Here is a 13,687-nt window from a genome sequence, read left to right as displayed (position 1 = left end):
TCTTGCTTCTTATATTAACACAGTTCTGACAATATGCATACTCATCAAGCACTTACCTAAAAGTCAACTTGAGATAAGTGTTTAATTTGATATTTATAAGTGGTTATTCTTGGGCCTACTCAATAGAGACACATGAATTAATGCATGATTAATTACTATGTCATTAATTAGCTAATTAATTAATGGATGATATCAACATATGTCTTTCAAACTGTTTTTGAGGAATTACTTTGTTAGACTAGGAATGTAAATGTTACTCTGGGTTTTAATTATCTATTTATATTTCAATCTGTTAATTAAAAGTGTAATCTTTATAGAAATATAAAAAGAAATATAGGTCATTAAAAATTCTGATGATCAGAGTGCTCAAAGAAGAAAATATAAAAACATGCTCCTTTAAAAAAAAAAGGGAAGTGTGTGAATTATAAGTGTGCTATATATTTATATATATTTATTGCTACTTACAGGTTAGTTAGAAATTCAAGTATAACACAGTCTGCTCTTGCTTTAGGGCCCAACTGCCTTTTAAAATGCATGGGCCAAATTCTCAAAGGGTGCAAACTGGAATAACTCCAACTGACCTCAGGCAGTTGGAATGAAAGCAGTGTGTATTTGATCTTGAGCTGGCTTTGATAAAACAGATTACATATTTTTGTCAGTTGAGGATGTGCTCTAAAATGTACTATTTCTCACTTATAAAAGGGAGAAACACTCTCTGCACCTGGCATGATAAGAGTATCTGACAACTAACAAAGAACACTGATCTCTCATTTTCTGAAGCTGTCCAAGGCTGGCTCTAAGAATAAACTGTTTTGCTTTTAGTACTGGAGAAGCCAATACCTTTCTAGAGGCCCCTAACAGTGGCCTTCTACTAAATATGCAGCTGTGTACCTGCCTTCCGACTGACAGCAAGGTGAATTGCTAGGACATACTCTAACATTAGGCAGGAAATCCCATGCTGATTCCCAGCAGTGGATTCCAAAGACTCTGAATTAATAAGAGGTACAACTTTGTTTCCATATTTGATGAGTGCTGTCACAAATCATTAGCCCCAGAATAATCTTGGATTTGTTAAAATGCCTTAATACGTGTATAAGCCTCACGGCAAGATGGAGCAACAAATGTTAGATCATATCGCTTACATTTCCTAGGCTGGGCCTTCCAAGTGCCATTTATATTTCTGATAATGGTTTTGGTTTCATGTTGGTAGTGCCAGTATCACCAGAAAGGGTGAGAAGAAATAATAATCATCACTGATAACAGGAGTTGGCTAAAGCGTACAGCAATACAATATACCATGATCAAATGATCAGTAAGGAAAAACGTGCCAGCTGTTTGCCATTCCCGTGGGATAGGCAAAGGACAAAAGTTGTCCAAGTTTTGAGTTACTGCTCTTCCCTGAGTAGTAAAATGAAGCAATACCAAAGAATTACTGGAGAGATTACTGCTACTCCCATTTGGAAATTCAAAAAAACAACTTAGAGATAAGAAGACGTTTTTCTGTGCTTATGAATTAGATATGAAAGTGATACTGGCTGAATTTGTTATCTCTAATTCTGAGCAAGTGAAAAATGGAATAGTATAGGTATGAGAAATGTTAATCTGTCACTGCAGTGAAATCAAGCAGGTTGCAAACAGGCTTAACTTCCACTGACAGAAAAGGAAATCCTTTCTGCATAACCTGCTACAGCAGAACATGCTGAATGTATAAGACTTAAATTAAAATTCTGCCTCAGGATATGTGGATATATACCACATTTAATTAAGCATTGTTTCTCCTTAGTTTAATTAAGTATAATTTCACTATCTGTATTGATCGCAACACACGAAAAGCTCTTCTTATGACTTTAGTTGATATTGTAAACTAGTTCCTAATGAATATTGCTGAATAACAAATTACAAGTTCCAGAAAGCATTTACAAGCTACAAGCTGAAAATATACTTTTAATATACACTCAGTACGAGGAATGAAGCAGCACTGACAGGATTTTTTGGATATTATCCTAGAACTTTTCTTGTTTTCACTTGCATATCTTATACTATTTTCACTTCACTTTCACCTTTCCTTTCCCCTCATCCTGTCCGCCTCTGCCTACAAGCGCACAGCAGTTCCAGCGTCCAGGCTGCTCCCTGCAATTTGCGTTAACATTTCAAGCATAATTGTCTGTCTGTGCTACAAGCTGCTCTAATTTAGTAAGACATTTACTCCATTGTTTCTCCTTTTTTTTGGTCCTCATCTTGTCATTATTCAATACAGAGCAAAAAGGGCAGTTTGGAGGTTGCAAGTCTGGCTCATCCACACGGAAGAGTTCTTTGTTGTTACTCAGTTTAGTGGTGTCAAAATGACAGTAACAAAGGCAATGAGCTCCAAAACCATCAGGGCCCTTGTTTTGTGAATGAAAAGGCCACAAACTACTATCTTGTATAGTAGGAATCTGCTGCAGTTGGTTTTTTTTTTTTCCAGTAAATCAGACTGCAAAAATTAGGGGAGAAAACTATCAGAATTCCTGTCAATCGATCATTTGAGTAAATATCTTCTCACTGTTTTTACTAAAGCATGGTTAGCTTCAAAATGACTGGTCCACTTCCCTCAGGAAGAATTTTCAGTGCCTCTCTGTCTGCAGAAAAACAAAGTTGCGGAGCCATAGCCCTGAGTTATCAACACAGTCCGTCTTATGGCAACGGAATTTACAATGTGCCACTGGCTGTCTGCCCGGCTGGTGACAGACAGGTCTCATTGATAAACACTACATATTAAACACAGTGGTATATTCCGAACAGTTCACATCTACTTGTACGAATGCATGAAGTGAACAAATCGATTTCACAGCTTATGTGAAGAAGCAGAATTCAAAACTTACGTTTCAGATAGCATGCAGCACTGGAATTACATACGGGACCCTAAGTCATTTAACAAAAACAGTTCTTGAAACATTAGCTGAGGGAAGTGGCATAAGCCAATTTCCATCACGAATAGCTCAGTAAAATCTGTTGTGCAAAAACCGTAAAACTGATACTTAAGTGAGATCAGGAGGCCTGTGTACATACACAGCTTGAGGCCGCTGGACGATACTTGCTTGTCTTTTTTTCTTTTGTTGTGGTTGTCAGTTGCAGGGTTTTTTTTTTTTTACTTGTTTGCCTTGGACGCTTCTAAATCTATGCAGATTAATATTTGGGAAAAATTCTGGTACTTAAGCATCCTGTCCAATGCATGTTGACGTAAATTAAGATTCCCCCACTCTCTCCAGTACCTTTTGGATGATGACTGCAGCCATTTTCATGTTTTCTACTATGTAGAATCAGTTTTCAGCGCTAGCCACAATATGCCTGCGTTCACAAAAGATTGTACACAACTCAAGGAGCTAATGCGCTCAGTTTTCAAGGGTGTAAATGACTGGGGGGGGTGGGGGGGAGAGAGAGATTGAGAGAGAGAGAGAGAGAGAGACAGACAGACAGACAGACAGATCAGTTCCACTCCAAGTCAGAAGGGAAAAGAACACCTAATTCCCATTAACATCTTTAAAAACCTATTTGTGGAAAGAAAGAGCAAACAGAAAGAGAGGTAAAGGGAAAACAGTAAATAAGAACAGATGGTAATGGATTGTGCCTGGCAATTTAGGACTTCGTTTTCAAATAGGCAGCAGCCTCTTGATCACTTCTGAAGCATGAAGGGATTTCCATACAGTTGATGGTGAGGTTCATTCAATACGTTTCTGTTTTGTATTGTATCTGTAACTCTGCACTTCAGGATTGTAATAAAATGCACTTTTAAAGGCACTGCTGCCTGAGAAACTGCTGTAATAATACAGTGGGCAATCTGAAAAACTTTGGACATATATGTAAGCCTTTTCAAGGTTTTATAAGAAATAATATAGGCCTCAGTAATCTTTCCTGCACCTGTATGCAAGCTGCAATTAAGTTGAGAGTGTATTTGTCACTTGATTTTGCAAAATGGAAGGTATTTGAAACTGTCTTACTCTGTAGATAAAAAAATAAGAAATAAAAAAGCCCTCCCTTGCTTTTTTCCCCGTTTTGCTTAAACACCTGTTTTAAGTTGCTGAAAAATAGCAACGTACTAAAAATCACTTGGAGTTTTGCTCATCTGAGGAGTGTTCTGTGTTTAAAATTAAAATTAAAATAAAAGCCTTACAGATACACGTGTGTAAGGGGAGGCATGCATATTTTTATGCATATGCATATGTATGCATGTATGTAGATATATCTCATTGGAGATATGTGTAGTAAGGTCTGATTCAAATAGTTTTATTTTATTCCTTATTCTTTATAGAGAGATTACTTTATAAAATAAAACCATTTCAGGCAATGCTTTGAAGTGTTATTAATCGCAAAATGATATGTGTACATTCAGATATGGTTGTCTGTTTAGCTCTTAAGAGTCCTGGTCTAGGTAATACGTTATACTTTAAAAAAAATTTTTTTAATGCATTACTCTAATTTATTGCTCTATTACTATAGGCATTCAAAACATATTGTAGAATAAGATAACTCTAGAAAAACTCTACATGAGATTGAATCCTGGACCCAGTCATACTGATAAATATCTGTAGAGTTATTTCGAATTTATAATGAAGAATTTGACTTAATGGTATTGTACAAGTCCATGCAGAGCAACTTCCTGATAATCAGGCTGCTGAAGCATTTTTTTTTCTTGGTGGCCGTTCCATCACACATATTTTAAGAGAAAATTAGGCCTGAAAGGCCCATCACTTTCAGAAAGAAAAGTTCTTCCTCAAAACTAAGCTTGCTAGAACAGCTCAGTTTTCAAAGCACCACAATGTTTTCCAGCACTTCTAGAGGAAGAGGCACCTCAAAAACGCAGCAGTTTCAAGAAGTCGTATTTCAGCGACCAAAGTTTTTGGTTGAGGATAAAGCCCAGACACGATCATCAGGATTGCAAGAATGGTGCCTGCAGAGGTGTCAAACTGTGGCTGGAATAGTGAATCAGATTCAGCCTGGATGGTCTGAATTGGCTGAAAAGATCTGGTTTACACATCCTTTCTTTGGAGTCAAAACAACGGGTTTAACTCTCTTCATAATAAAGTCTCAGTTCTTTTGAGGTAACGATGTATCAGTACCGCCAAACCACACACCCAGGCCATAACATCTAAACCAAAATTCAGTGGATCAATTCTTTTGCCTTTATTAGGTTTTGAACCAGGCCTATAATCAAGTGATTACTAACATTTTTTTCAACACTAAAAAAAAACTATAAATGCATTTTCAGCTCCTACTGTTGTTCTGTTTCAAAGAGCATATGGACATTTCTAAGGTGCATTTTAATTTCATGGAAACGTTGCTTCCAGTCTAAAGACCTCATAAAATCTTATTTTTACAATGTCTGCATTATGGGCCAAGTTACATTTTACAATAGTATCCTTGAACTAAGTCATATAAACAAAACATAGAATTCCCAGGTAAGCTGGAAATAAAAATCATGTGGTAATACCTGGATGGGCAAAATAATTTTAATATGTACAATCACTGTTCAGAAATGAGCATAAGGCGAGCATGGAAACTACTGTGGCTGTAACTTTCTATTTCAAAACTGAAAAAATAGTTCAGTGGAAACATTGTCTATAATTTTTCTAGATAATACTAGACCGAATTGTATTGTATCACTCTGAACATTGAAGAGACTCTCAATATAATGGGTTGGAATTTGCATTAAAAAGAGGTCATCAGTTACCTCACATCTCCAAAGGGTTCACGTCTCTAAGCTACCCGTTATTTGAAAAATGAATACAAACTGGAAGGGTTTCAGGGAACAGCATCACAAATAATGAGACCGAAATGACTGGCTTATGTGTAAATAGTGGAGGAGCAGAGTGTTGATGTGTAAAGCAAAAGATGATAATAAAATAAATACTTTTGGAGTAGTACCAGTAATGAAGGATTGGCATTACTTTGGAACAGAGAGTTATAAGCATAGTAGTTTAACATCTAAGGAGGAAAAAGTAGGCTCAGCACAGGAATAAGGTAAGAACATTTTCAGAGTTTTTGGACAGAAGTAGACTGCTGAGGAGTCTCCCGAACAGTGACATGCCTCACTATTTGGGTAACCTAAGTTTGGACTGTAAATTGAAAGACGGGAGGTAGCTCGATGAATTAGCAGCATTTCATTCTAGGAAAAGCCCAGACTTTTGTTTTTCTTCTTAGATGGCTGAAGAAAAATCATTGGGCCAGAAGCTTTTAGGAATGTTATTACAGTTGACAGGACATTGTACAAGCAAACATGAACACGCAAAAATGTGCAGAGTCTTTTTTGTGTGATTCTCTTCATATGCACTTGATACTGTTATATTTGGTGTGTAACATCTCTCCTTGTTATGTCCTTATCTGTGTTAGCCGAAAGTTAGATCAGCAATAGCAATATGGATAACGATAACCAAAGCAAGTAAAGAAATAATACCTTTCAAATGCAAATTCTGCTAGTAATAAAAATAAGCCCAAACACCCCCCATATGCGGTAAAAAGGGATAAGAAAACAGGGAAGGAAAACCTGCTTGCAAATAGGGTACCATTCCAAGTCAGTGTCGCTATCACCTATGTTCCCAAGATGAGTTTTTTCACATTTTTTGTTTTTTTTTTGTTTGCTTTTCATAGATGGAAAGACCAGGTGGCAAAATTCAAATGAGTGTTAGTGAGGACCCCAAAAATTGGAAGCGTAATACCCACCTAAAGGAGATCAAACTGCAGACGACCATGCACATTTCATAGCTTAAAATAGACTGTGTCTTTGCAAAAAGGGCAGCATCATGAGTTTGCATATCTTATGTGGGTTTTATGGTGTGTTAGTGGCTAAGCTTGCCATAAAAAAGGAGGTCTTTACTTTTAAAAGCTTATAAAGCACATGTTTCGTAAGAGGCTGCATGCCTACCCAATTCTTTTAATCAGCTTTTAGAGGTGCGCATGCAAATGCAGGTGCAAGCCTTTTCCCACACATTCTATGGTGCATCAGCTACAGAATCTCCATCACTTCTCAGGAACCTAAATTTTCTTTTAGGCCCGGGTCATTACAACTAGGGTCACTGCCAAACCCAGGTCTCATGAAAATACAATACTTTTCACTTTTGGTTAGCCACCATCACTTCAAACCAGCACTCCTCTTTTGATGTTGTGCTTGATTAGCTAGCTTTTGCAGCATACTTTTTCCCCTCAGTGAACGTACTAGATAGCATAACTAAGCTTTTTGTACGATTCTACATTTTATACTCAGCCTTCAGGGATGCTAAACTTAAGAGTAGGGAAACAGTAATTAAAAGTGATTAGGACAAGAAGCCTTGATACTATGAAAAGTGGACTCAATTGTCCTTGACATAGGCAGAACCAGGCAGCAAAAGTTTTGGTTTTGATTATAGCTTTACTTGCGATTTTAATAAACATGAGCCAGTATTCAAACTTTTAATATCCTGCTGCTTAACTATTTCCAAAAAGCAATCCAGCTCTTTTAAACAGCTCTTGTTTAAAAATTTTAATTTGTTTGGCTCTGTCTCTGCTTAGAGAAGTTGTAGCCTCATGGTAACTCTTTTACAAGTTCATTTCCAGAATCACAAGCAAACATTTTTTTCAACTAAGTGTTTCCGCATGTGCCAAAAGTGTCAGGCTGACAGCTTTCCTGCACTGTTTTATCTGGTTCCCACAGTAAGTATGAGAGACAAACACAGGAATGTGCCTAGTGCTGACTATGCCCATCAAGAATACAATGATACTTACAGCTCTTCCAGGAAGCGGAGATTGTGCACAGAGTTTGAGGGCAGCTTAGTAATGTTGTTCATACTGAGATCACTGTAGGAGAAAACAGACAGAGACTTAATATGGCATGCCACAACTGTGGTATCCAGCTGTTCATTCCACACATTTTTAAGTACTACGCTAACAAAAATTAGTTCCTCTGCCAGAACTGATGACTCATTATCTAGTTAGCACTTTAAACATTTCTCTTTCCTATGAAAATAGCTTTGTCACACCAAATACAGGCTGTAGCACGTTCCTTGTTTCCAAAAATTTTGGAATGTTTTATCATGCTCTATAAACCAGCTGGCATACTAAACAATCCTTTCAGTCTACATAATTTTAATAAACCACCGCACTGTATTAAAATTTATTTGCAGTAGTAAAAGAAAACTACTATAATTTTTTCTGTTGTTCTAGCACTGTAGCACGCTGTTGGTTCACTGAAGTAGACAAGCAAGAGTGTACAGACATGAACTATGTGCATCGTTCTTTACATTTCATGAATACAGAAAAATATGGCTTTTGCTGTACAACCTACTGCATGGTGCTATTGATTTTCCCTGCATTACATCAGGCGTTCCAAGCCAAATCACTCGCGTCAAAGAAATGACATTTTTTCAAATAATAAACATCTCCCTTTTAGAGTGCTCTTTTTTGCAGGTTCTCAGATTGCATTAAATAAGTGAAATGAACCATAAAACAGGGGTGTAATGTGATCCTGCTCCGTAGCACACTTCCTGGTGGGGTTCCACAGTAATGCCTGGCCACAGGAAACAACCAGCCATGCCAGCTCTGTCAGAGCTCATTCAAGCTCTGTTTTAGACTGAATTCCATATAATACCTTTTTACTCTTAAGATGCTTTTTTCAATGGTTTCCACTATTATCATTATACTCCACAATATCATCCGAACTGACGTGTATTAAGAATAAATCTATAAACAGACTGCGTAATAAAATTCTGCATAAAAGATACAACTCTCATACAGCTACATCAAAAATATTATAGATGCTGCTAAAATAAAAGTATCATAGACCCGCATATTATATGCAAATGGCCAATTAAAAAAAACTATTTAAACATGCATATTTGTAATGGTACTCCTAGTTTCTAGCTACTTCAGATAGCATTTGGATAATTGTATTCCTTCCAGCTGTTAAGAGCTCTCAAGGCAAATAAGTTATCATCTGTACTTTGGTGGGTAGATGTCCTATTCTTATTCCATCCAGTTCCTATTACTAACAGTCTGTTTCACACTACAGAATATATGTTTTTAGTCAGCATTGTTAATTTTGATGTTTGATCTTCCGTTGATATTTTAAAACGTATAATTTAAAAACATACTTCATGTAGAGATTTTAAAATAAAGGAAATGTGTTAATACTTTACAACAATTATCAAATCACTGCTGGGCAAACTTTCTCTGCATTCACTTCAAAATCAAGGCCTAATTTGAGAACTGTGTACTTACTAAATTCATTTTTTATTGTAATATTTTATCAGCTAATTCTTTCATACACTTAGCAGGTAAATACCCTTTCACTTTGATAAAGGCTCAAAGGATTTATTTTGGCAAAGGAACAAAAACATGGATTTATTTGGCAAATGAAAAGCTCATCCATGTAGTGAATATTAAGATACAAATGATATTTTAACAATATCTTTTTAATTATGAGATTTTCTACTTATGTCTTTTTTTTTGTTGGTAAGCATACTAAATCACATCTTAAGACGCAAAAAGCCATCTGTGGTGTAGGATCAGAGTAATTCATCTTCAAACAGGCACATATTTAGGGCATTCTACCAAAACAGCTTTGATCAGTACTCTGGATGACCAGGAAAACCTGAAGCCTAATGTTATGGCATATTAATTTTTATTAATAGTGGACAGTTTTTGTCTGCTTGTATCAAAGGACCACGTATCTCCCAACTTCTGAGCCACACTATCTTAAGCAATACACAGAGCAGCCTCTCTCTCATATCTTAGGATCAGAAGAAGAGAAGGCAACCTTCATTAAGTCCTTTGATGCACGATAAGAAAATCAACAACACAGGCACTTTCCTTAAAATCATCTTTAAACCTTAGAGGTGGATTTACCAGTAGTGAACTTCAGTTTCTATCCTCCCCTTGGGACCTCATTCATATGGTCAAGTATGAGTTCCATATCACATGATGGAGGAGAACCTCTCTTCTTTCCCAATCTACGCTGCAGTAGTTTCTAGCTACGTTTAAAGGTACCAGCTAAATAATCCCATTTCGTTAGACAGGGTCATGTTTTTCAGATTACTCTTTTCTTGCAGCATGAAGTACAAAGACATTTTTGTGCAACAAGTCTACTTTTACCTATGCATATTTTTTATTATTTTAATAGTTTCCTCATAAACACAAATTATCTCCAGATTTGCTCAGTAACACCTGTCCCGACTAGTTTTTAACACACTAGTAACTAATGCACAGACCATTGCAGTTTATGCTGGCAGCGGGTTATTCTTGCAGGTATATCTGATTAAGGATGTAACTGAGACTACTGTAGCGAGAGGTAACATCTTTTGTTTAGGCTAGCTGATACAGCTGAAAAAACTGTGAAGCTTTGAGATAAAAGCTTCAAAGAGACGCAAAAATCAAAAACCTCAGATTCCAACTGGCTTAATATATGATACCATTTCTCCCTAGAAACTGGCAAAAGCATAGTTCTTCTGCACTTACAAGTTTGGATTCAGAATATTGTCTTGGGTCAGAATCACTATGGATGTATTTCGTCTATATTTGTTCACTGAAGGAACTATGACCTGGGAATAAATGCTATAAAGTTGAGATTAGTTTGTGTGTCTCTTTTAGACTAATTCGTGCACTTGGTAGTACTAGAGAAACAGGATTTTTCAACTCTTGCTTATCTTGGTGAGCACTTACATATGAGAGAAGCTCATATGGCAGAGATATGACCATATGAAAGAGAGCTACTTCTGGAGTGATGTTCAGAGAAGTGAGACAAACAAAAGGAGTTACTGCGATGCGATCAGTCACTGGATCTCATTTGGGCAATACTTCATAACGTTTGGGTTGCTGAGCAGAAACTCTTCACAGTGCTCCAGAGACAAATAAAGGAGGTTTCAGCAAACTCGCCAGCTTTTGGACCATACTGCCAAGAAGACATAGCCTCTAGGACGAGATTTATGGCTATTAGCTAGATCAAGCACGGCTAACAGCCAGAAAGAGCTAGATGGTGAACTGTAGGCTTACATATTATTACTGTGAAAAGCAGTAATAATTGTGATGGATATGTCTTATGTCCTGCACCTGCCATAGTTTCATTCCAAAAAGTGCATCAAACAGGTTTTCTGATTTCCCCTTTCAGTGCTAGGCTGTCATAACCAGTAATTTCCTCCTACTAGAAAAGAGGAGAGGATGAAGGATGGCTTGCACATCAGGAGTAATGTAATGTTGAAACAAATATGAAAATCAAGGTACTAGATCTTTAACTATCCTCAGTGGAACTAATTCGGATTTACACCAGGTCCGTTCCCCAGTTTTCTTTTTGTGCCTGTGCTTGTGTACTCAGCAGAACCAAATCTGCTGAAACTGCAAACATTTCTTGTCAAAGTTGGTAGACTCTTACAAACTACAGTGATAACTACATTTTTTGATAAAAAACTGCAATTAAACTTTCAATTATTAGAATGATGAAAACCTTTTAATAAGTTGACATAATATACCTCTTCCTATACCCCACTATCAAAACACAAGCAAACCCCATTGATGTCAGTAGGAGCTGCATCGGAAGGATACATTATGAGTTTCTAAATCGTTCCTAATGTAAAGAGCCATAGTATCAGATCTACATATATGAAAACAAAATACACCATGAACTTAAGCACTGCATTGGAAAGGTGACAGATTATTTTGAAGAGACGAACGTATCATCTGTTGTCCCATCAGCATTCCTGCAGCCTGTTTCCAACTGCTCACTATAAAAGCAACATACCAGCAAACTAAACTTTTATCTTTTCAAAAGATAAAAATATTTGCTTGAATGACTACATCGGCAGTGCTGCTCATATAGCGATATCTTCATTATACTCTGTGCCAATCAATCATGAGGCTGTGCCTCTGGTGACTTAAGAAAGAAATCCTACTCATGATGAAATCATAAAGCACTTCTATAGCAGATTATTTCTTGAAGAATAGTAAATACTGCAAACTGCACCATATCTACACACATCTGTCTGTTTCTTCTTGGCAACTATATGGATAAATCCTGAGCATTTGCAAAACAGAGTGAGTCCAGCAAGGTAAATAAAACCACAGTTTCCGTGCTGCTGCCCCAATTTTGTTGTCTGTGCATACACACGGTGAAAAAATATCCAGTTACCTTCTCAAAAGTGAGTAGTTCACAACCAAAAGCCAGTAAAACAAGTTAAGTGAACTACTTTTTAACATATAATAGAGGAGTCTGGAGGCCAAGCTACTAACCTGTTATTAGCTGATATTGCTAGAGATGTTTCAGGGACTATTCATCTTGGAAGATCAGTTTTCCACAGTACTTAGTCTTTTAAAGGAGAACAAAAATCTCTTCCGGGAGATATGTAAGGCTTCTACTGGCTTCCACCACCTGTTCATTTATTATTAAGCTTTTATTTCAATTATACTGAATGTTACAAACTTTTCGACCCATCACAGGGTTAATATCAGAGGCAATAAATTTTGCAGCCTATCATTTTTTTTTACAGTTGTGACTTGATTGATTTTTAGAAAATGATCAAGACTTTACCATTACGATTGTTAACTATGCTTGCTTTAGGCCTTCCTTAGCCCAACAGGCTGTATAAATGATTATTTCAACAGAAGTCTTTGAAAGATAAAGCACTCGCATAAAAGTACTGACAACAGACTGAATACGTTGAGTTCTTAACCAGTTCCTTAACTAAGACCATTTCCTTAATCTATTTCCAGCAAAATTGGACACTATGTAGCAATACAATATCCTGAAAAGGGGCTAGAATCAGTGTAGCTGTTCCCTTTCTATGCCTGTCTTTTAACCCAGAACTCCTGGTTCTGCTGTACTTTACCAGCTCCACTGTACAATGAAGGAATATGCTAGCTATCAAGTGCATGCTGTCCATTAATGTAAATGCTTCACTGTGATTATTAAACATAACTTCATCTTCCATGGCTATTTCAAGTAGATGATAGATCTTATTTGCCAGTGCTATAGTAGTAAATCCTTACTCTTACAACTACATTCCTACAGCACATTTTCATTGAAGGGTCTCAATACATTAAATGGAAGAATAACTACCATCCTTTTACAGAAGGGAAACTAAGACACCTAATGGTGAAGAGACATGCTCACAGTCAAACAGCAGGTTATAGGCTAAGGAGGAACCAAACACTGGAGATAATTTGTTCAGTGCCCTGTTCATTAGAGCATGCTGACTGTCCATGGCATTTACAATGCAGTCCTCTGAACTGTGGTGTCAATAGCTGTCAATAGCTTCACAGAAGAGCTACACAAAACTGTATTTTCATTTTAATAGTCCTAGATTATATGATTTTCCAAAATCAATAGGCAAATTGGTAGTGATGTATTTCCATATATTTCAATACATCCAGGCAGAGAAGCACAGGGCAGAGAATGAGTATATATGTAACTGTATGAGTATATATGCACTGTAAGCATTTCCTCACACTTAAATTATAGCATTTATTCACACAACTAACTTCAAAATGCATTTGTGGTTCTTTGAAGGAGTTCATAGAAAAACCGTGATTAAGATGTGAATTTCCACTTATCGAGTCACATTTAAAGTAGTCTTGTATTTGAAAAGAGCTTTCGGAAAAAAAGTGGTAGATTTGCAGGAAGAAACAGCAAAGAGGGCAAGTCATAATAGACATTACATGTAAGAGGCAGTCTCTCTCTGAAGATATTCACAGT

General features: G+C 36.8%; 1 protein-coding gene across 1 annotated transcript in view; it reads right to left on the bottom strand.

The window, feature by feature from the left end:
- LGR5 (leucine rich repeat containing G protein-coupled receptor 5) overlaps positions 1 to 13,687 on the bottom strand; it is a 96,670-nt gene that overhangs the window by 50,558 nt on the left and 32,425 nt on the right. Inside the window, exon 2 of the mRNA XM_068935650.1 lies at positions 7,735 to 7,806. Coding sequence (XP_068791751.1) covers positions 7,735 to 7,806 — 72 coding nt within the window. The remainder of the gene's footprint in view (positions 1 to 7,734; positions 7,807 to 13,687) is intronic.

The sequence above is a fragment of the Struthio camelus genome, chromosome 1 (assembly GCF_040807025.1).
Source record: "Struthio camelus isolate bStrCam1 chromosome 1, bStrCam1.hap1, whole genome shotgun sequence".
NCBI lineage: Eukaryota > Metazoa > Chordata > Aves > Struthioniformes > Struthionidae > Struthio > Struthio camelus.
Note: the sequence above shows the minus strand (reverse complement) of the source record. Positions and strands in the feature narration are given on the sequence as shown.